This window comes from Annulohypoxylon truncatum, assembly GCF_022578515.1.
Source record: "Annulohypoxylon truncatum strain CBS 140777 unplaced genomic scaffold F4807scaffold_8, whole genome shotgun sequence".
In the NCBI taxonomy this organism is placed as follows: Eukaryota; Fungi; Ascomycota; class Sordariomycetes; order Xylariales; family Hypoxylaceae; genus Annulohypoxylon; species Annulohypoxylon truncatum.
Window position 1 is genome coordinate 579,703 of NW_025953794.1, and position 22,249 is coordinate 601,951.

Sequence of the window (22,249 nt, forward strand, 5' to 3'; positions counted from 1 at the left end):
CTCATGGAGCTGCATCCTGCGAATGGCTGCATGCGTACACTAGGAGGTACATATGCACAACTTAGCACAGAATAATGGACCCTTGCCAGCTTACCGGCACGGCAATCTTCCCGTAGCTAAGACCCCGGCGACAGCTTCGACATTGCTCGCAAACTCTAGCGCCCACGCTTATTCCGTGCAACATGGCGCAACCTGCAGCAGTCTGCAGCCTGCGGGGGAACAAATCTCTCTTCTTTTCCAGGTCAGCCAATATCGAGGTACGGCCAACCGCTGGGTCTTGTATCGTGCTGTGTCTTCTCAACCGATTGCAATCCACACCAACCCACAACCAACCCGTTGCTCGTTCCTGATTGAACGATGATGATGGCCCCGGTAGGAGGCCAAGTTTGCCCCTCCTGCCTTTCCCACGAGGCCAATCTCGCAAAACTCCTATTGGGTATTCCCCAAGGAGATCGCAAGCCGAATGTAGTAGTTGTGTGACGAGACTTGACAACCTCGCTGCATGTTGTACCTGGCGAAAAGGGAACTATCTACATGCATATAGTGCTTCCCCACTCTGCCACCGCGATCCTGGCAAGTAACCGATATATACCTATCCTTCCGTGCCCATCTCATCGTCGGCCCGGATCCTTCTACTCCCTTTTCGTTTGTCGTCGTCAGATCGTCGTGATCCATTTCAATGGCCGCCATTACTGCCTTTCAGTATCATCTTGTCCCGTGAATTGGGGAGTCTGGTATTCCTCTTCGCGCGACGAACATTCATTCGTTCTTAATTATTTCCAATGATATATACCCAACCTTAAGTTAAATAAATAAACGACACGTAAAGACACCCACTACCAAGATCCGATTCATGTAGCAAGTGAAGGTATCTGAGACGGGCCCAAGAGCGACAAGGATTGTTGGAATTTCAGACGCTCTCGCGTTCACGCGCCTAGGATCTCAACCTAGCTGGCGCGGCAGACGTCAAGCGCTCAACATCAGTAAACTCGTCGATAGTACCCTTCAACTAACCTCCTAATCATGGCTGAGGAACCAATATCGGCTATGGCGGGTGCATCGAGGACACTTTCGGAGCTCGCGAAAAGGATATACATCCCTTTGACGGCAACGAGCCCGCCAGGCTTGGTGGAAGCGAACACTGTCGACCCATGGAGCGCGTCTGGGAAATATGGCTTAGGATGGACGTATTTCAGTGTAGCCCTGATGGGACTGGTGGTACTGGTACGAATATGGCATTGGTGGCAAGATAAAATTCGACAGGCGATATACAAGCAAGAGGTGGAGCAGCATTACCGGGATTTATATAACCTCGATCCCGAGTATGCGCTGGCGACAGGCATGCACACAGGCCAGACTGGACGACAATTCTTCCCCGAAGAAGGAGGAGGAGAGAAGAGGGACTTCAAGCCGAAATCCGACTTTTCCGCCGTCGGTCCTGTTCTAGACACGTTCGCTCTCTTCAGATGGGTCTTCTACCGCCCGATACCCGATATCGTATGGCGAAAACATCGGTTCACTTTCTCTTCACTCGCGGTTTTATTTGTCGGGTTCATCGCATTGGCCTTCGTATCGTTATACGTATTTCTCAAGCAACCCCTGTATTGGGACAGCATCCAATACGGCTCCCCACCGGTGGCGATCCGAGCAGGCATGATTGCTGTCGCGATGACCCCTTGGATCATTGCGACCAGCATGAAGGCTAACATTCTCACACTAGTCACAGGTATCGGTCCAGAGCGGCTCAATGTGTTTCACCGATGGGCCGGTTATCTTTGCCTGTTCTTGGTTCTCGTACATACCATTCCGTTCTACGTTCAACCTGTATGGGACGACGGCGGCATGGCTATTTTTCAAACGCTGTTCCCCCAGGGGAGCGGTGTTATCTACGGCACTGGTATCGCGTGCCTAGTACCGCTGCTATGGCTCTGCGTTGCTTCGCTTCCCTTCATCCGTAGGATAGCTTACGAACTTTTCGTAACGCTACACGTGCCAGTCGGCTTCGTGTACCTGGGTTGTTTATTCTGGCATACGAAGAACTACCTGGGGTCTTGGGATTACTTATATGCCACGATAGCTATTTGGGTGTTGTGCTATTTCCTACGCATATTTAAACTCAACTGGGTCAAACCGTGGCGGATGTCCTTCTTGGTTGGAGACGAGGCAGCTATTACCCTCATGACCGAGAACGCTATCAAGATCACGATTCCCACGCAGATGAAATGGAAGCCTGGGCAGTACGTGTATCTGCGCATGCCCGGTATCTCATTTTTCGACAACCATCCGTTCACAATCTCGTCGCTCTGCAGCGAGGATTTCCCGTCGGAATACGGCGAGCAGTACAGAGACTGCACTCTTGTGTTCAAACCGTACGGTGGGTTTACTCGTCGAGTCCTGGAGACTGCTATTGAGAAGGGGCCATTCCACACATACCGGGCGTATCTCGATGGGCCATATGGCGGCATGCGCCGAGAGCTTGCTGCATTCGACACATGCATTCTGATCGCTGGTGGAAGCGGTGTAACTGCACTGATGTCTCAGCTGTTAAACCTGATCAAACGTATGCGTGATGGCAAAGCTATCACCAAGAAAGTGGTAGTTGTCTGGGCTCTCAAACGACTCGAGGCCATGGATTGGTTCCGAGAGGAGCTGCGTATCTGCCGTGACTCTGCGCCTCCGGAGAGCGTAACTTGCAAGTTTTTCGTTACGGCAGCCAAGAGACAATCCCGAATCCCAGCACCCCGTGAGCGGGGACCTCGGCCCCTGAGCAATATATTCCACGATCGATTAGACGGGTTTGTAGCCGGAATCGCCTCGAAGCGTAATTCCCAGATGATCCGAGACGAAGCGCAGGGCAACCCGGACTACGAGCGCGAGCTACGGGCAGAGGACGAAGATAGAATTACCGCCCTCCCACAACAGAAGTACCTCCAACCGCACCATATCCCACCGCAAGGCCCACCGCCATCGAATCGCCTGTCGGCTCAGGAGGACTCCCTTCGAAGGTTAGAAGGTCGGGATCACAGTGATACCGAAGATCACGGCTGCGCAGAACCGGCCCCAACCGACGGTTTTCCCGACGACAAGCCCAAGCGAGAATTTCACTTCCCGCCGCTACAAACACGCCCCGACCAGCAGCCGCACTTCAACTACGCGCCGCCATCCCCGCGACGGATGCCGCCCGCTTCCAGCGACGACGAGGCCTCGGGCGGACCCTCCGAGCCCGTACTCCGACCGCCGGAATTCGCACACCTGCGGACGACGAACCTGCCGCCCCAGCAGCCGCGGCCGACGTCGACGTTCGGGCCGCCGTCGGGCTTCGACTTCGGGTTCCCGGAGACGCCGACGGAGTTCCAGAAGAGCCTGATGCGGTTCGCGTTCCCGGTGCCGCACCAGATCGACGGGGGCTGGAGCGTCGAGTACGGGCGGCCGGACCTCGGGTACATGCTGCGCGAGTGGACGACGGGGGGCGTGGATGGACGCGGTATCTTGGGCAGGCGGACGGCGGTGTTCGTGTGCGGGCCGCCGAGCATGCGGGTCGGCGTTTCGAATATGGTGGCACGGCTGCAGGCGGAGATTTGGGGCGATCCGATGCTGGAGGAGATTTTCTTGCATACGGAGAATTATGCGCTGTGAATGGGTGTGGTATACGATGCTTATAGTATATGGCATACGACCCGCGACGCGTTATACTAGGAATAAATAAGAGCTTGGGGAAAGGGGGAGGGGAGGAGGGGAAGAGAAGAGAAGAAGGGGTTGTATATAACTACGTACACATCTAATATCCCATTGCCGGGACGAGCGAAACGACATACGCGAAATATCACGACTCTACTACTACTACCACCAGCACCGGCGTTTGGGATAGGATAGGATAGGCTGGGATAAGGGATTGGAATAGGAATAGGATAGGGATGGGTGATACCACGCAGAGACAGACAGACAGACAGACAGCCAACTTGGGCTTTATCCATATACCAGCCGGGACGGCGCTCCCGGCGTGTATTTGTACAGACGACCTGATTAGTCGGTTGGGTCGTTGGTCTGACGACGCTTACGTGCTAGGGGCTAAGGGGGTGCCGTATATGTGCCTTGGTGCTTGAGCCTCTACTCGAGCCTTGAGCCTAGGGTTTTTCTGATCCTGGGCGTCGGGCTCTATATGGGGCTTTGATATGTGATGGATGGATGGATGGATGGAATTGGATTGGGTGCTTTGTGAGCGTATACCTACCTACCTACCTTATATTTTATCCTATTTGAAATGCAGTACTGTTGCATCCGAGTTGCGGAAATAAATATACGAGTGCATCAACTAGAAACTCAGAAAAAGAAACGATGTGGGGAAAAAAAAGAAAAGGAAAAGACAAAAAAAGCTCAGCCCCGAACTGAATCGGCGACCTACGAAAAACCCCGAGTCCGCTGTAGTAGGAATAATACCCATCTACCACAGCGTGGCTCGAACGAGTTTTCTCTAGCCATCAAGTCACCCACTAGATTTCAAGACTAGTGAGGTCGGCTTGAAAATTTGGGGATTTAAACGGATATATAAGCCTTGTATCTGTATCGAGATGGATCCGAAAATCTCCCGGTTGCTACGGACAGCGACGGCGGGGTTCGAGATGGTGGTGACTCACGGACAGGATCCGCTACAGTACATAGGTACATACCTGGTATCAGGGCTGTCTACTCGTGTCCCCGATATACGTACTTGGGTGCTGGGTAGGTACTTATTTAATCTACCTCTCCGATGACTGCTATGGATTCCGTTACTTGATTCATACCTACGTGTGGTGGGTTAGGTGCCAAATGTATGCGGATACCTACTTCTGAAGTTGCGATGAATCGGTTCTGATGGGCGTGAGAGCCTTGAGCACCCCACCCCCCCCTTTTTTTTGTCAGAGCTGGTGTTCTTCAGCCACGCGATAGCAAGTTTAGGGGCTACGTATACATCCATATTAGGGGGGAACCCCTTTTAATACCTTAGGACCTAGATATGCTTGTTTAATTACCTAAGCACATCCATCCATGCTTCACATCATGCTTTCAAACTTCAGACGAAATTTGATCACCTGAAGGAAAGTGCGTAGGTAAGTTTTTTTTTTTCTAGTATCCACGCGCCTGATTGGCTTTATCTACCAACCTTAGAAGGTTTGTGGCCAGCTAACTTTGAGCACTCTCGGGTACGTCAAGTTCCTCGAGCAGGCCCAGGGGTGCTAGGGCGCAGTGGCAGAGTGGTTATTGCGTATGACTAGAATGTGTCCACGTCCTATCATATTCCTTCGGGAGCGCCTGTTCGAATCAGGTCTGCGTCGGTTTTTTTTCTGTTGTTGATTCATTTGAGTGTTTTTGCCGGCTTGGGGTCTGCTTAAGGGGCTAAAGGAGCGGCATTGATGCATCTGGAGGATCACTTGGAGCTTGAAAAGTATACGCCTTGTTGAGTATGGGATGCTTCTAACTATGCATTGTACCTTGCATGCATCCCCTCTATCCCTCAAGACATGAGCGTGGCTATCTTAGCATCGGGAGATTAGGAAGCATCATATTACTGGTATCTATTATGAATGGTTGGGGCATCAGCATAGATATAATTAGTATCTCAGAAGTGGAGAAATGGCTAAGGTTTGAGGCTCTAAGGAAGGGATGGCTAAAAGGGCTGAGCTGGAACATGGGTGTCATGTGATTGAGACGTGATCTAGATAGTACGAATTTTAAAGGGGGTGTATTTCGACGTTAAAATTTGAGTGAGAAAAATATAGATTTACTGGTATTGGTCAGGAGAATGCATGTTTGGTTATGGTGATGGTACTGGGTAACGGCGCATTGTGGTTAAGAGGTAGCTGGCAAGGCTGATGTGTGGATGTGGTAGTGGAAGGGGTGCAGATTCGAAACACCGAGGAAAAGTAAACAAATAATCATATCATCGTGAGATTCACGTGGGCGTGCACGCATGCGGGTGACATTGGTGCATGATAAGAAAAAAAGAATTGACAAAAAAAAGAGTTGGCCGTCGAGAGAATCGAACTCTCGGACGCGGTCTCGGATGCTCAGTACCCGTCTATACCGTCTATACCGTCTATAATCCCGTCTATACCCAACTGAGCTATCCGAGTAGTTACGTCGCCCCGACCCGGCCTTGGATCGATGGAGTGGATGTTCGATTGGAAAGATGTGCAGTTGCATAGGTATATATGGTTGCCTATCCGGATGTCCATGGCAACGGTATGGTCATAGCTTCGACATCGTGCTGCTAGGACCATGTGCGCCAGTGCCTTCCTCTCCCAACCTTAGAAGTTCATGATGAATGTGCCATAAATAGTTCTATGCCTTGAACGGTATGCACTCAAAGCAATAACTGTGCTTTTATTATCTCATCATGGGGGTCGATATCTTTGATTCTAACCTTTCTTCTACCTACACTCTAGACATCAGCCACATCTATTCAGTCTAACTCGGGTATAGGCAGATGGTCAACAAGCTTCATCTGCAGTCCCAGCTGTGCCAGAGCCTTCACAGCGTTCTCGTCTCGTAGCTTTTCCGTCTCCTCCTTCGTCGTCAATATGAAGTCGTGCTTCAAATAGAGACCCCCTTCTGGAAAATCGTACTCCTTGGCTGTTGCTGAGTCGATCTTATCTATATCGACGATGAGACTCTGCTTTACGCCGAACACGGCGTCTGATGTCTCGTATGGGTCCCCGCGAACATATAGGGCACTATTTTAGGAGGTTTGTTAGCTTTATATCACAGCCATTTTCATATGACAGCCGCCTCTACCAAACCTTCCTTACCCCCTTTTCTCCATTTTTATGCCATATGCCATGTACCAAAGTACCAAGTAAAAGGGAAGGTCACCAGGAATTGGACGATACTTATCACACACACATGCAATAACAGAATAAGCGGATCAAAGAAAAGCAGCCCGACTCACGTAATCAAGTGATCCCACCCCTCCTTCTCGAACATGAAGTGCAGGTGCGCGGGCCTCCAGCAGTGGCGGCCGAGCCTCTCGAGCAGCTTGCCGACGGGCCCGTCGTGGGGGATGGGGTAGCTGACGGGCTTGATACCGCGGAACCAGAAGCGCCCCTCGGCGTCGGTGACCATGACGCAGCGCTCGCTCGGCTCCCCGCGGTCCGCGTGCTGCACGTCGTAGTGCCCGCTGCTGTCCGTCTCCCAGATGTCCACCTTGACGCCCGCCACGGGGCGGCCGCCCGTGTCCCGCACCGTGCACACGCAGAGCAGCGGCTCGCCGTCGGGGTCCGACGCCATGTTCGACCCGTTCGCGAGCGTCGGCGCGTCGTGCGTGTGGAAGGGCCCGAGCACCGAGCCTTCGGTCGAGGAGGGCGGTTTGGGGTGGTTGATGCTGTCGACGAGGAGGGAGAGGCCGAGGATGTCGGATAGGAGGATGAATTCCTGCGTTGCGTCAGTATTTTGACTTTTGCTATTGTTTTTTTTCTCTTAATAAGGAATTTGTGTGTGTGTGTGTGTGAAGGGGTGGCACGTACATGGCGCACGTCGCTGCTGATCTGCCCGCAGCCCACGAGGAAATTGAGCGCCGCCATCCACTCGTCAGTGCTGAGCCGCGTCTCGCGAGCGAAGTCGTGCAGGTGCGTCACCAGCCGCGACATCAGGTACTTCAACCGCGGGTTCTGGCATTGCGAGTTGATGCGGATCGTGTTGGGCGTGATGTTGTCGATGGTGAGGTCTAGAAGGGATGGTATCCCGGCCGGCGCTGCCATTGTAGAGGTAATTCTTATGGTTATACTTTTTACGGGGAGTATAGGAGAGGTCTAATGAGATCTATCTGGGGTATTTCGTATAAGGGAAGCAAGTGGGTTATAATTGAACATCCTGTACGGTCGTCGTGACCCTTATGTAATTATCAGTCATCCCCGTTGTCCACTTCTGTCCCGTAGTCTGAGGGTCCTCGGACTCCCGGCAGTTGACGCGCGGGACCTCCAATTGTCTCCAATCCAAGGAGAGCCATGGCGGTGGAAGAAGGTTGACCCTGACGCCAGACAAAGCAAAACGTACGACACTGCTACGCAAGGGCCCGGAGGAATGGTTCAGATTGACGGTTTGCGAGTTTGCCAATCGAATGATGGTCGCTTACCTAGTTCTATGTCACGGCATCGTTACATCCTCGATGATCTGTCTGACCTGTGCATGCGTATGTGCCGGTAGGTATGTTGGTGAAGACTATCGTCAGAGCTAGCGGGTGTGGGGTAACGAAGGTAGGGGGATGAAGAAGCTTGGAAATGAGGGGCAGAAAAGGGGGGACGGGAAGACACTGCGGAGACATGATCGTCGTCGCTATCGCGATAAGTGCGTAAGAAAAGACGCCAATCGATCCTTGCATATTTTCAATAAGGGCTATTTTATTAGTGGGGAGGCGAGCTAGTCTCATTTATGTAAGCCTCTGTCTCCTATCCTCTATCCACTCATCGCTCCCCATCTTTTTTTCACCTGCCATCATATGGTCGACAGCCGCAATACCCAAACTGCGTTGAACAAAATGCGAGAGGAGAGATATAGACGTGGGTTCTGTGTTTTGAATTGCAGACTCTCGAGCTTTGTGAGACGCCGTGGATTCACCGCTCTCACCGCTTTTCCTGTTAGCATGAATCGCCAATACGCCTTATGTTACTCATACTCGCACCTGCGATCTCAAGTACGCAGCTTTGAAATGGATTATCTCCTCAATTCCATCTCTCGTATTATGAGGTGGCTCATCCCTTTTCTGCCTAGAAACCGACTGTCATCTGGTCAGACTTCATATCAGGACATTCGAGGCGTTGATGCTTACCGTGGAACAGTTTCTGTGGATGATTTGTAAAATCCTGTTTTTTAATATTATTATTTCATGAAAAAGCGGTAAATATGGAAGAAACAGAAACGCTGATGTGGATTGTGGCGCTTATCCTGCGATACTGATCAGATGCCACTACTAGCTTGCAGATTTAGAGTCATACTTTGGCTTCTAGGTTTGCCTTAAGCGTTCGGTATCGATGAATGGACGAGTCGCTGCAGGAGTGGCAGTGTTCCTCCCGCCGAGGACATTGACAGATCATTTAGACCATGGGATTTTCCATTCTAAGTGTCCATGTCTCAAGCAACACTTTATGGACCTAATGACAGAGAACTCGGGTCTAGCGAGCCGAGCCGTAACGACGAGACCTTCCGATCCCCTTTAATGGAAATTAACCACCGAAAAGTTGTGTATATAAAAATTTGACCGTCAGGGGGCACGGTGGCGAAGTTGGGCCCGTTGATACCCAACGGACCTACCATAGGCTGGACTCTGTATCTGCATTCATGAGCCTTATGGTGGTTTATTGGGTATCGGCGCTCCTAAGGCAGCCCAGCTTTTCAGCTTCGGTCCATGCATATAGGCTTTCCCAGCAACCTGGAAATATGTGCGTCTCTCGGGATGCTTCATCGTACATGCGTGAGTCTTCACAGGACCGTGAAGCCATGTGTGACAATATGACGTTCAACTAGGTCAAGTTCAGCCTCAACCACACGTTTCACTGGCTTGGGTCCCCGGAGAATCACACGTGGTATTGAGAGGGTTCTGTTGAATCTGACTGGCTGAAATTTGGTCATCGTTTCCAAGTGCGCATTCTAGAACGATCCTTTCTTACCACCCTATTTGTATTTTTGGATTCAACTGCCGTGTGCATTGTATACCAGACTGCGTATCTCGGTAAATATTTACCTACAAACGACTACCCCTGAATATTAGCTACCCGCCAGTTTTCAACTAGCACACGGGCAGATGTATCAGCCTTTCAGCTACGAATTACAAGCTAGGCGGAGAGAACAATATCAAGATATCTTGGCGCGCATTGCTTTGCCACCACCGCATATTCATCCTTCCTAGACTCCGAGATATCCCGGTTCAGACAGTTACATGCTGCCGCAACGCGGCGTTGCTTCGAAGGATTTCCGTCAGATTTCAATCTAAACGTCCACCAAAATAAATTTGGTAGTATCATCGACGTTAAATCAAGTTATTACACATTAAACCTATTAATTTCTAAATATATATATATATATATATATATATATATATATCATAGCCGCAATGGTCGTTTCTTAGATAGGGAATCGAGTAGCAAATGGAGTAGAGCTAATGACAATTTGATCCGTACGTAGCTACACGGAAGAGGGCAAGATCCTGATAACAAGTTTCAACTTTCAACTATGAAGCATGTTAGTCCCAAATACGATATACAAGATACTCGAAAAATAGACGTGATATCTTTATAGAGTCGTTTACAGAGTTAAGGAAGTTTGAAATCTATAGACACGGGAATCATGTACCTAAGAAAGCTCCGAGCCCAAGCACCTAGTAATTAGGTGCCTAGGTAGGTAGTAATACAAGTGAGAACCCCTGGAACGATAGCACAACAACATCGGCTTTTTTTTGGTTTTCTTTTTGTCCTTTTTACCCCATTTTCCTAGATCTACTTTTCCTATCCAAGTGAGAAATACACCATCCCTAAATGAGAGATCCGCCGCCCAATTCCATTGCTGGATCTAGATCTATCCCGTAGCTCTATATCCTGTAGCTCTAACTCCGGTTCCAGCCGAGCCATGACGCCGAAAGACAATAAAGAAGACATCGTGGAAAGATAAAGTAAGGAGAATAAACAATAGATGACCCAATATCCAGTTCCATGCGTGTGCTGCTGCCAAGGTGCTGCCGGTATAATGCGAGACTTCCATTCGTAAAGCTTCATGTAGTCGGAAATCATTCGTAGTTGACTCGTTCTGACTCGTTTCGAACAGAGCAGGAAAGTTTATTGTGAACCTCTATGACTGACATAGGCGGTTACTAAGGCCCTCGTGGGCTTTGGTAGGTCGTTTGTGTTTTCGATTCTAACGTCCCGAGAGGACATCTGTAAATCCTTTCTCACAGCCTTCGCAAAAAATGTGGTCATTACAATACACGCACACTGGGGTGATTTTGATCGTCATGGGTCCCTTGCGGCACTGGCAACAGTACCAAATAGGAGTCTTTGTTGAATCAGACATTGTTGTATTGTTTGAGGAGTTTGAATTAGATTGAGATCGATTGGACGGCATTTAGAAGTGAGTTGAGTAGCTGTAGAGTAGTAATGGTGGATGGTGGATGACAGAAATAGACTCGAACTTTTTTGGGATGGCGATATAGTATGGGTATATATATATCGAAGTTTTGGTTCGCCTGCCATATTTTCGATGAGATGTAGGGCAACTAAGTACAGTTGTCACTCGTCGACTCAGCCATTGCAATAGGGAGTCATCAGGGTGCTGAGGTTATTCCAATCCTACCAGGTTTGGTCAGGACAGCATGTGAGGAACTCTGAGGACTGAGTGGATCCGTCCGTTTCCAATTTGGATCCCCTTATTCGGTGTATTCCCCGTTCTATTCGCAGGACAGAGTCTTCTCATGACATTCCAAGCTTCTTTTTTCCACCCATTGAGATCCACAGGTCCTGAGGACATCGAGGAGTACAAGCTAAGCCCTCCATCACTCTGTCATGCCCGTAAGATATTTTAGTATTGTAAGCTTCTTTTCAAGTCGAGGAAACTTACATAGCAAATCACTTGAGTGATGCTCTCTACTGCCCGCCTCAGGCAGATCGATCATCTAGGGGCGGGCGTCGGTTCCGGGCGAGTGAAATTCGAGCTGATAAATTAATTGAATCGTAAATAAGATTCTTAAAAAGCGGACCGTGTAATACTCGATGTAAATGCCATATATCATATTCACATGAAAACAAACTGCCTAGGTAGGTAAATAGGCAGTGAAAATTGGGAAACGTCGTTTGATTTGGCAAAACTCGCCCCAGACAAATTCCCGGAAACTAAGCATCTTCGACCCTCGTAATTTACACTACCCATGATTGAATGACTGCGTAGTCATCCTGCCCAACTTAGCCCCCAGGGCGAAACATGATAAACGTAGCGAGTCTGCCCTAAGGTAAGGCTGTGTGTTCGTCGGACGACGCAATTCAGACATATGCCCGAGATTTCGTCTTACCGAACGCATTGGTGTCCTGCGTGTAATAATCCGTTGCATCTTCATTCCTCAAAATCAACACCCATGGTTCATGTAATCTCGTTTGCGTAGGGCAGAGGGTTCCTAGGCTTGCAACATAAACTATCGTTTCGAGAACTTATCCCCTAGCGGATTTCGACCACTCATCGCAAGGCGAAACGAATGATCGAGAATGACTGGTAAAAAATTGTGGGCGTCGGAAAGGATATTATAGCGTGGAATAATAGGGAGGGAAGTAGTCTGGGGCTGAGCAGTCGTCTTGTGCTATTAGGGTATATCCATTTGCCCGGTGGAGTTTCGGTGAGCGACAAATGTAAAAACGCCCAGGCTACGGTCGCATGCTTACCGAATCTGTTAAAACTCAGTAATAAAAGCAACTTCGACCTTACCAAATTCGATTATGGAGGGAGCATTGTGGTTTTCGATCCTAGAATCCAAAGGTTGCTTCCATTTCGCACGGGAGACCCTGGCCTTGGTAATGGCGTAAGTGTCTCAAAGCTCAATCATTAAGTCAGCAAGTAGTTTAATGATAATAAATCTTGCGGTGTCCTTTCATTGTTTCATACCTGTTAATAGATACGAATGTCCCAAAAGCTACTCCTCGCAACTAAGTAAGATGCAGATTGTGCTTTAATCGTGGGCGTGTGTTTGAAGGGGTTAAAACAGTCTGAGAACGGGCAATACACTGAGTAGAGTATCATGGACTTGTACTCTCTAGTGAACAAGATATCTCGAGCCACTCGACGGAAAGCTGATGCTTTATAGTGAGGAAGAAGGAAGTCATGCGGCTCCAAATCCTAAGCAGAGCCTCAAAAAAACACCTGTTGGTGGTATTCATAGGACCCCTGCATAGGGTACATGGGTGTCAAGATAGGTGTGTAGACCGAGCCCTCCCCGTAAGACGGCGATTATAGAGTTGAAGAGGCTCTCAGAATTGATTCCTCAGATATAACTCTGCACCAAGGCCGTAATGGTCAATCTATGCACACATTCTAATTGGTACATCCTTGAAATGACGCGTCCCTACTTAGCGATGCGGCTCTCTGAGTCCCTGTGACAGTTAGGGGGTGGGGGTCTCGGAAGCCTTCCAACGACTTACACTTCAGCTGCTGTATTGTCGCATTCGCAGGTTTCACTCAAACGCCCTGCTGGTAGTTGTAATCGGGAACAATACCGTTGTTACCAAACTCCGAACAAACAATACAATAGGAGGCACAACAGGGAACGGCGGTGCGACGACTGTTGCTATTGGTAGTACCAAGAATAGGGATGGCATTGGAAAGACGCAAAAACAGATTCACGTGACAAACATATGTCTACCTACCGGGTTTAGGTATATTCTCTAACATACAAACAGTCAACCATCTCAGATGATACCTACATAATCACGGTGTGGAATTCTGCACAGTCTGGAGACTTTTCTACATTGGTCTACTCTGCGCGAATCTACCTGACTGAGTTTTTCTACTTCATCCCAGTATACCTACATAACGCTAATTACAGGGATAGCGTGGGGGAAACCCCTGCTACTTTGAAGCAGAGCCATCCGCTAGGTTCTCATCACCTATTCTATATGCGTGTATAAGTTATCATGTAGTATCCCTTTAGTTGGCATAAGACTACAGCTCCAGCAGGATTAGTAACTGTACTTCCAGCAACCCCTGAGCTCTACTGGCACCCACAAAAGCTTACTTCTAGTTGGCTAAACGCCTCTGAAGATCACTGTGAGAGCCTCAACGCTTACAGGCCGAAGGGCCTGCGCTATCACCGATGTACAGTTACCGGTTTTGTGGAGACTGCAGTATGCCAACTAAAGGGATAGAGATTGAGAACATCATACATGCTATAGGCCTTTTTGGATAATATACTTGCACTACTAAGAAATGAGCTCCACCACATGTTACCTGGCTAAATGGCACTCAAGACCGATTGAAAAGGGGGAAGTCCAGATATGAATGTGCCCGAACTACCCAGGCTTGTTTCCCACATACCTATAAAGAATCCAGGAACTTCAATATCACAAAGCAGACATATAAACACCTACTTACGTGAGAATGACTTATGGAAATGCTGTACCAAACCTGATGCCATACACGTACTAGTACATAGGTTTGCTGTTCGGTAACGCAAGTAGAGCTCCCTAGTAATGCCTGTATTGCGGGGCGGGGGATATCATGAATTTTCCTTGGGGGACAAAAAGGAACTTGAAACTTTTGGATTCTTTTATTTCAAAAAGACAAAACGTTTATATACTGGTTCAAAGTGACCCTGAAGGTTACACAGTTCTACCCTGCGGAAAATAAACCCTGGCATCTGTAACCAATCAGGTTGCGTCAACTGCTGGGGTACTTCCCAAAAGGGCAGAAAAAACAACCGGGGTGGTGTCTTATGTAACCCTGTCCTAGTTACTTTCAACCACTATTAGGTTTATCCATGGAGGTACTCAATTAATTTTTACAAGACTTCCCAGAGTTAAATATATGGTTGCACTTGTATGGTGACGACAAGGCTGAATAGGAAATCTTCAATCGCTTACCTTAATGTTATATTCCTCTGCTTGTTTCTGTTTCAATCTTCCTAATGCTACAACAATTCAAATTTCGTACCTACTATGTGAAATATGTTTGATACCTTTGTAAAACCTATTGAGATGAATGTTAGTATTGCAGATAAGATGATCTGGTGATCTGATAACCTTAAGAATTGTTTCTTTGCCATATGAGAATTGTCGATATGCCCTTGAGATCTTCGGCCGGAGTTTGGATTGATGCTAACGAGTCGAATACGAAGGCGGGGGGTCAAATAAAGAATAAACTAGGGCGGAATCTCGGCGAAGGAAAGAAAAGTTCATATAAAGACTATCTTATAGATTCCAGTTGTTGTCAATCACGCGGACACTTGCCGCTATGTTCTGTACTTATCCTAGGTGGTTCAAAGCTGACAAAACATGCCATTTTTGACACCTATTAAACCATCATGCCTTTTCGCCCTGTTAACGCGGGCTTTTTGCCTTGACCGAACAGGGCCGAATTCACAATTACCTACCGGTAGGCAACTTGTAAAATGAATAATACGATTTATCCCATGATCGTGAAGGTATTTTTCGGGCCTCGCTTTCTCAATATGCTTGGCACATAACGGGTTAGTTGCATAAACATCATAATTACACGTGGAAAGAACCTACAATTTAGGATATCGTGAAACAGGGGTGTTAGTCTGTGCTTCACCGCAATCTCAATTTCTCCTCCCTAATCTTTCTGTTCAGATCAATTAGTTCAGATAGAATTGTGGCTTCACCTTTGGTCATATTCGTCATGCTACACAGTCATTATTCTTGATGCCTCGTTTTCGCGCTTCTCTGATTCACCTATAATCAAAACCCGTCACTACGGTTCGGCTCTCAATTGGCTAAATTCCTATCCTTAAGCTCATAAGCCTGCTAGAATCCTACTTGACTTTCCAGATTCAATAGATTCAACGTTCCTTTGCGACGAGAATATCGCAGTTTATTGGCTGATCATTTCGTCGATCACTTTTTTCATGCTTCCAAGATTAAGATCTTGATTGCGTGAGAGTCAATCAGCTCCGTCTGATAGATTGACACCCAGATTGTTGGAACAAGCGGCTGCTTCGGAGAAGTTCGAAGGCTGGAAGAGAACACGACTCAGTCGAGCCGCCAAGTTCAGCCCCCAATTTTTCCTGGCTTTTGCTGAGCACGGGACAAAGTCGAATTCCACCAGGCTAAAAAGTCAGGATCAAACCGGGAGATTGAGACGGTTCTAGACTGGGGTTTCTCGGCCGTCTTCTGCAGGGGTGGATCGTTCAATGATATCATCGCATCCGTTGCAAGACTTAGACGACCTGCAGGTGACGCTCATCCGGCCCGGTTACCAATAAATCCAAGCTGGTTGCGTTATTATTTGACCATTAAGCCCGGTCTACAGAACACTGGGCTGTGGTTGATCGTGCAGTTTGCAGCGCCGGGGTGGACCGCAAGCGTCGGATGACGATTCTCTCCCCGAGTCTCCAGACAATCACCCTCTTGGGGGCCCCAAAGGACCCTCACTACCCCACTAAAGCCCCGCGAAACTCGCCGTGGCGTTCATATTGTTGCGATACTTTAAGGCCTGGCGCATCAGCGCCAGAGCTGAAGATGTTCCCTCATCTATGTGTACCACAGACATACATGATGATAACCACCACCAAGGGAACATCGAGAAGGCCCGACAAAACCAAGACGATAAGACAGCGGTAGCACAAGCACAAGCACCAGCACAAGCACCCGTATCTGCATCTGCATCTGCATCTACGCCAGTGACAGTATCAGTACCGGTACCAGCATCAGCATCAGCATCAGCATCAGCATCAACGAGACACCATCACCTTACATATATCCGCCTTTTTTCACTTATCTTCCTCATCCTTGTAATGGTAAGTTCCTCGGAGTACACGAGAGGGAAATTTCCACCGCCCCACGGGCCTGTTGTAGTGCCAACGGCCCTACTACCTACCCCTAATCTTCCCGTACCTACCTAGTATACCTACCTACCTAGTACAGCGACCTAGTACAGCTACCTAGGTACCTAGGCACACTCTATGGCCCCGCAATCGAACCCTTTGACGCAATTGGGTTCATCCTTGCTAATTGCCCCTCTGACTTTATAGACCGCGCAACTTTTCTTAACGAACGCCAAATCTCAATACTCTCGTATCCTCAATTCGCATCCTTTCTCACGCATTCTCTCCTCTCCTCCGGCAGTTGTCGTACAAGAGCCAATCTGCGAATCTCCTCAGCCTTTCCCTACTACTCCGCCCGTATCTCGCGCACGCACAATGGCTCTCGCCAAAGAGACAAAGCGCATTGCCGCGCAATTCGACTACACAGACGAAGATGTGAACAAAGGCGTTCAAGAGTTTCTGCGGCAAATGCGTACGATTATCCATTGGTAAATTTTAAGGATTTAGCTAATATGCTGGTAGATGAGGGTTTACAACAAGATGGCACAAGTTTGAGCCAAATTCCTACCTACGTAACAGGTGTACCCAATGGTACCGAGAAGGTATGTCTAGTAGCCAACGAACCGCTTACCTAAGAAGTAACTGACGTAGGGAAAAGGGATTGTATCTAGCAGTAGACCTAGGAGGCACAAATTTCCGAGTCTGCTCCATTCACCTGAATGGTGACACAACCTTCAACCTTACATACAGCAAAGTTGCAATTCCAAAAGAGTTAATGGTCGCGAAACAAGCCACTGACCTCTTTGGATTTCTCGCTAAACAAATCGAACTTTTCCTAAAAACTCATCACGGAGAGCACTTCGACGCCCACATCCGCCGGCGGCAGACTGTCAGCACTCCAGAGGGTTACCGTGATGAACAAATATTCCGACTCGGTTTTACCTTCAGTTTCCCAGTTCAACAATTCGGCATCAACAAGGGTACGTTAATGAGGTGGACCAAGGGATTTGACATCCCGGATGCGGTTGGGAAGGACGTATGCGCCTTGCTTCAACAGGAAATCGACAAGCTTCGCTTGCCTGTTAAAGTGGCTGCTTTAGTGAACGACACTGTTGGAACGCTTATGGCTCGTTCCTATACTTCACCGGGCAAGACGTCAACTCTTCTCGGTGCCATTTTTGGAACTGGTACCAACGGTGCCTATGTGGAGAAGCTCGCCAACATAAAGAAGCCTGTCGAGGGCGACTACGACAAGTCGACGGGATTAATGGTCGTAAATACCGAATGGGGATCCTTCGACAACCAACTGAACATATTACCTAATACATCATACGACATAGAATTAGACCAGAAGAGTGTAAACCCAGGCATCCAGATGTTCGAGAAGCGAGTATCTGGCATGTTCCTGGGCGAAATCGTCCGTCTAGTTATCGTCGACATGCTTAAGAACACCGAGATCTCACTATTCCGCGACGAAAACTCAAGCCAAAACGACTGGAAGTCGACAACAACCATCGCGTCCGACTCCGGCGTATTCAAACAATGGGGCCTGGACAGCTCGATAATGTCCATCGCCGCGGCCGACAGCACACCGGATTTGTCGACTCTGCGCCAGGAGCTCGAAAAGCAATTACAGATATACGCCGCTTCGCTCGAGGACGCCCTAGCCTTCAAGAACGTGGCATACGCCGTCGGACGCCGGGCGGCTAGGCTCTCTGCTGTGGCGGTCGGCGCCATCGTGTTGCAGAGCGGCGAGTTGCAGAAGACGAATGACGAGCCCATCGACATCGGCGTCGACGGCAGCCTCGTAGAGCACTACCCCTTCTTCCGCGACATGGTGTACGAGGCGCTGGCGGCGATCGAGGGTATCGGGCCCGAAGGCGCTAAGCGGATTCGCATCGGGATCGCGAAGGACGGCAGCGGCGTCGGCGCGGCGCTGATCGCGCTCGTGGCGGCGAATATGGAGAAGAAGGGCGTCGTGGATTACTTGAACGACTTTAGGAACGGTGTTACTTCCAAGATCGTCGAAGCGATCCCGGAGATCGAGCCCACGACGGTGATGTAAGTTGACAGATTAAGTTGATGGATGGTGGGGCATGGATTTGGGGAAAGGGGCTTTTCAAGGTTTCGGGAGTCCTTCTGGCATGAAGTAGACGAACGCGAACGTGTATGTATCTAAAGTAACCTACGATCATGACCTAATGCAAAACACTTTTATGACCAGTTACATGATGTCTCGTGTCAGTTTTCTTGTGTTGCACGCAGTAGTTTATCATAACTCTGACCTGTACAGCAGGGCAAATTTGGGAATTATCATCGCTAAATCACTTGCAATAAAATGGTAAACGGCAAATCTACCATGTTTACAGCTTACGGGCCAAATACCGTTCTGGTTGAATTAATGATGTATTAAGACTACGCATCTATTCACTTAGGAGTAGTATATAATTATGGTCTCTAAACCACTTTCTATCCCCACCCATTTCTTTTCTTTTTTTTCTTTGGAACTTGAACGGCACGGCCCGCTCCCCCTATTGTTGCGAACAGCCTCGGCCACGATCTACTCCAGATTATAGATATCTACGTTCAAATAGAATATTGACTTCCCTGCCTTGCCTTGTCTCGTTTTACCCTCGTTTGTCAAACTCGTGATTCGTTTCTTCGGTCTCTTTCTCAATGGGCATTTACAGCCTTTACTCTCCGTTTCTCCATCTCTCCCCTCGTTGTCCAAATCTAGTCACAGCTCTGCTCTGCTCTACTCCCCCTCCACCGACTTCCCCCACCACCACCATCACTACTCTACCCTCTTCCCTCACCCAACCGCTCAAGCTCAAGCCTACCCACGCACACTTGCCCACCCTCACTTCCCAAAAGCAGCCGCCGGATAAGCCCGGTCGCGCTTCTTCCTAGGCGCAGCCGAACTGCTGCGCGAGCTCGCGGCGCTGCTCCCCGGCGCGCTGGTACCATTCCCATTTCCGCCGTTACTGCTGCCTAAGTGCATGTCCGCCGGCAGGTCGTTCCACTCCGTCTCCGGCCGCGCGTTCTGGTACGATATCCCCGTCCCCGTGCCGGGCGTGCTGGGCCCCGAGCGGTTCGGCGAGGGGCCGGAGCTGCGTGGTGGGGGTGGTGCGAGGGGTGGGGAGAGGGTGCTGAGGGTGGTTGCTGTGGTTGCGAGGATCGGGGGTGTAGGGCGAGGGGGTTGGGGTTTGGGAGCGAGGAGATTGGCGGCTGCTGCTGTGGCGCTCGGCGGGATTGTTGCGGCGATGGAGTTGGGGATGCTGGAGCTAGGGGAAGGGTTGGAGGTGGAAGTGATCTGCCGCCGCACAATCCACGCGCTGTCGGGCTGCAACTTGAAATAGTAACCCCGGACCTCGCCGTGCTTGCCGAACCCCCGCGCCAGGTACCACCGCAGCCCGTCCTCGTTGTCCGTCCACACGTGCGCGTACACCTCCTCGCACGCGAACGGGCTCGCGGCCGCCAGCGCCGCTATCTCGTCCAGCAGCGCCGCCGCGAGGCCTAGGGAGCGGTAGGGCGAGAGCAGGACTAGCGATTGGATGTACAGCGCGTTCGGCTTCGCGGGCGCGGATGAGGGCGCGAAGGGCGAGGGTTCGGGCCGGCAGACGAGTCCGCCGATTACTTTGGGCGTGCCGTTGGGGTCGGCTGGGTCTGACCAGAGCAGCACGCGGCTGAAGGCGCCGGATGAGAGGGGGTCGGAGAGACGCTGGTAGAAGGAGTCGGGGTAGTTGACGGGAAGCAGGAGGGAGGTTATTCGCCGGAGCGCGGGGATGTACTCGGGCAGGATCGGGGCTATGGTCGCTTGTGGGTGGAGGGATGGTGGCCTTTGTGGCGGCGTGTTGGCGTTGGCTGCCGGCGATGGTGGTGCTTTCGGTCCATCTTGTCCGGGTATTGGGGGCGGACGAGCGGCTAGTGGTGGTGGCGCCGGCGGAGCAGCAGTAGTAGCTTGTGTACGTGACAGGGCGGGGGGCGGAGCGTAGGTTGGCGATTTGGGCTGGAAGAAATTCCGGATAGAAGATTGCCCGTTGGAGTTCGTGGTAGGTAAAGACATGTTGGTTTGTTTACCTAGGAAAGGATATTATATAATACCCTAGGTAAGTTTTACGAAGGGATATTGTGCCAAAAAATGGAGGGTCCCAGCGAAATTCATGGATCCTCATCAGATGTTTCCTATCGTAGTAATCTATCAAAGCCCGACGTTAAACGCGTGTAGCCCCGTTATCCCCGGTAAAAACACAGCTGTTGATTGGCTGCATTCAAAGGGGAAGTGGACCCAAGCATTTGATTATTAAGGTGGTTTAACTGCCTATTAGGGTGCACCCAATTAGATTAAAGAGCTTAATAAATTGATTACATGCGCTCCAGTTGTGATAAAGAGTGTTGACTCCTTATTTGAAGCTGTTTTGACACTTCGACGGTTGAATTGCTCAGGGACGATCAACGACCAGATGTGACGCCATACGATTGCCGATAATACGAACTGCGAGGCGCACGCCTCGCAGTTTGTGATCTATGATTGACGGAACCAGCTTTTAGACTGATTATGGACTGACTGATTGAGAGGCTGGCTTACTGACTGTTAAACTTCTCATTGAACTGGCTACTAAACAGAGTTGGGGATTGAGTGAAGGACTAACTATCGAACTCCTTATTCAACCTACGTTTGAGCTGACATGTGTATTGACTATTAAACTGACCATTGAACTGATCTTTGAGTTAATTTAGGGTCAGCTTCCTCGAACCTATATAATGGAAGGGATTCAATAATCTTCGGAAGGGATCTTGCCTTTTTTCTGATACCCTTCAAGCCCTTCGCCCAAGATACAGTTGTCCACGAATATTCTTCATATCCACGGGCGCCCAAAGTTTATGCCACCGCCCCGTGGAAAGTTTAACTCCTTTTCCAAAGGTTCACCCCAAGGCTTTCATTCATTATATATATATCTCAAGCCCACACGAGATCTGGCCTCGCCATTTCATGAATAAAGACACAGTTGCTTAGCGGCTATTACTCTCGTCCAACGCCGCTTTCCATTTCATCATCCCTAATATCAGCAATAAACAGACGTTCTGATACTTACCGGTGAGATGGGAATTCTCAAGCGGGTCTACCGCTTCGTGGGATCCTTCAGTCTGCTTAACAAGCGGAACAAGATCCTCATACTCGGACTAGACAAGGCTGGGAAGTCGACATTACTGAAGGAGCTGGCTCGTCGTAGACCGGGAGGTTTCCAACATATACTACATCCCACATCAGAGGAGCTAGTGATCCAGGATGTCAGGTATGTGGCCATTAATTACGGTGGCCAACAGCAAGGCCGACCTCTCTGGAGCGACCATCTCAATGATGTCGTCGGAATCCTCTTCCTCGTTGACGTAGCGGATCATAAGCGATTCGGCGAGGTAAAGGCCGAGCTCGATGCTCTGCTGGCTACGAACAAAATGCAGAAAATTCCGATCGTGGTGTTAGGAAACAAGATCGACCATCTGTATGCCGTCTCAGAGGAGGAATTATGCTACGAGCTCGGCTTGGAGCGCATCTGTGGTCGGCCTATTAAGCTGTGTATGTGCTCCCTCGCCTTGAGACAGGGTTACGGGGAGGCATTGCGATGGCTCGCACACCATATTTAGTTTGGGAAATATAATGGGAAATATAAACATAATGAAATTCTTTTAAGTCCGGCGTAAATACTGTGCGATGCTGCTATTTCTAGGAAAGTAAGATTGTTAATT

The 22,249-nt window shown here is 49.5% G+C and overlaps 5 protein-coding genes and 1 non-coding gene across 6 annotated transcripts; 4 read left to right on the top strand and 2 right to left on the bottom strand.

Annotated features, from left to right (window-relative positions):
* The first annotated feature begins 634 nt into the window (after positions 1–634).
* F4807DRAFT_416994 (ferric reductase like transmembrane component) lies at positions 635–4,318 on the top strand. The gene has a single exon (XM_047997186.1). The coding sequence runs from the start codon at positions 1,024–1,026 to the stop codon at positions 3,634–3,636; it is 2,613 nt and encodes an 870-aa protein (XP_047856464.1). The 5' UTR covers positions 635–1,023; the 3' UTR covers positions 3,637–4,318.
* Positions 4,319–5,217: 899 nt separating this feature from the next.
* On the top strand, positions 5,218–5,312 carry F4807DRAFT_t46. Its single transcript has one exon. It is a non-coding gene; the product is annotated as a tRNA-Ser (tRNA).
* A 1,036-nt stretch (positions 5,313–6,348) lies between these two features.
* Positions 6,349–7,931, bottom strand: F4807DRAFT_382526 (dioxygenase). Its single transcript, XM_047995800.1, has 3 exons — positions 7,500–7,931; positions 6,926–7,407; positions 6,349–6,710 (listed from the first exon to the last, which is right to left on the bottom strand). The coding sequence occupies exons 1-3, from the start codon at positions 7,731–7,733 to the stop codon at positions 6,440–6,442; spliced, it is 987 nt and encodes a 328-aa protein (XP_047856465.1). The 5' UTR covers positions 7,734–7,931; the 3' UTR covers positions 6,349–6,439.
* Positions 7,932–16,474: 8,543 nt separating this feature from the next.
* On the top strand, positions 16,475–18,728 carry F4807DRAFT_417011 (putative glucokinase). The gene is made up of 4 exons (XM_047997187.1): positions 16,475–16,622; positions 16,709–16,973; positions 17,024–17,103; positions 17,160–18,728. The coding sequence occupies exons 2-4, from the start codon at positions 16,877–16,879 to the stop codon at positions 18,564–18,566; spliced, it is 1,584 nt and encodes a 527-aa protein (XP_047856466.1). The 5' UTR covers positions 16,475–16,622; positions 16,709–16,876; the 3' UTR covers positions 18,567–18,728.
* Positions 18,729–18,774: 46 nt separating this feature from the next.
* Positions 18,775–20,824, bottom strand: F4807DRAFT_417015 (acyl-CoA N-acyltransferase). The gene has a single exon (XM_047997188.1). The coding sequence runs from the start codon at positions 20,565–20,567 to the stop codon at positions 19,362–19,364; it is 1,206 nt and encodes a 401-aa protein (XP_047856467.1). The 5' UTR covers positions 20,568–20,824; the 3' UTR covers positions 18,775–19,361.
* Positions 20,825–20,874: 50 nt separating this feature from the next.
* Positions 20,875–22,249, top strand: F4807DRAFT_417016 (GTP-binding protein SAR1). Its single transcript, XM_047997189.1, has one exon. It carries the CDS (start codon positions 21,605–21,607, stop codon positions 22,145–22,147), a length of 543 nt encoding a protein of 180 aa, XP_047856468.1. The 5' UTR covers positions 20,875–21,604; the 3' UTR covers positions 22,148–22,249.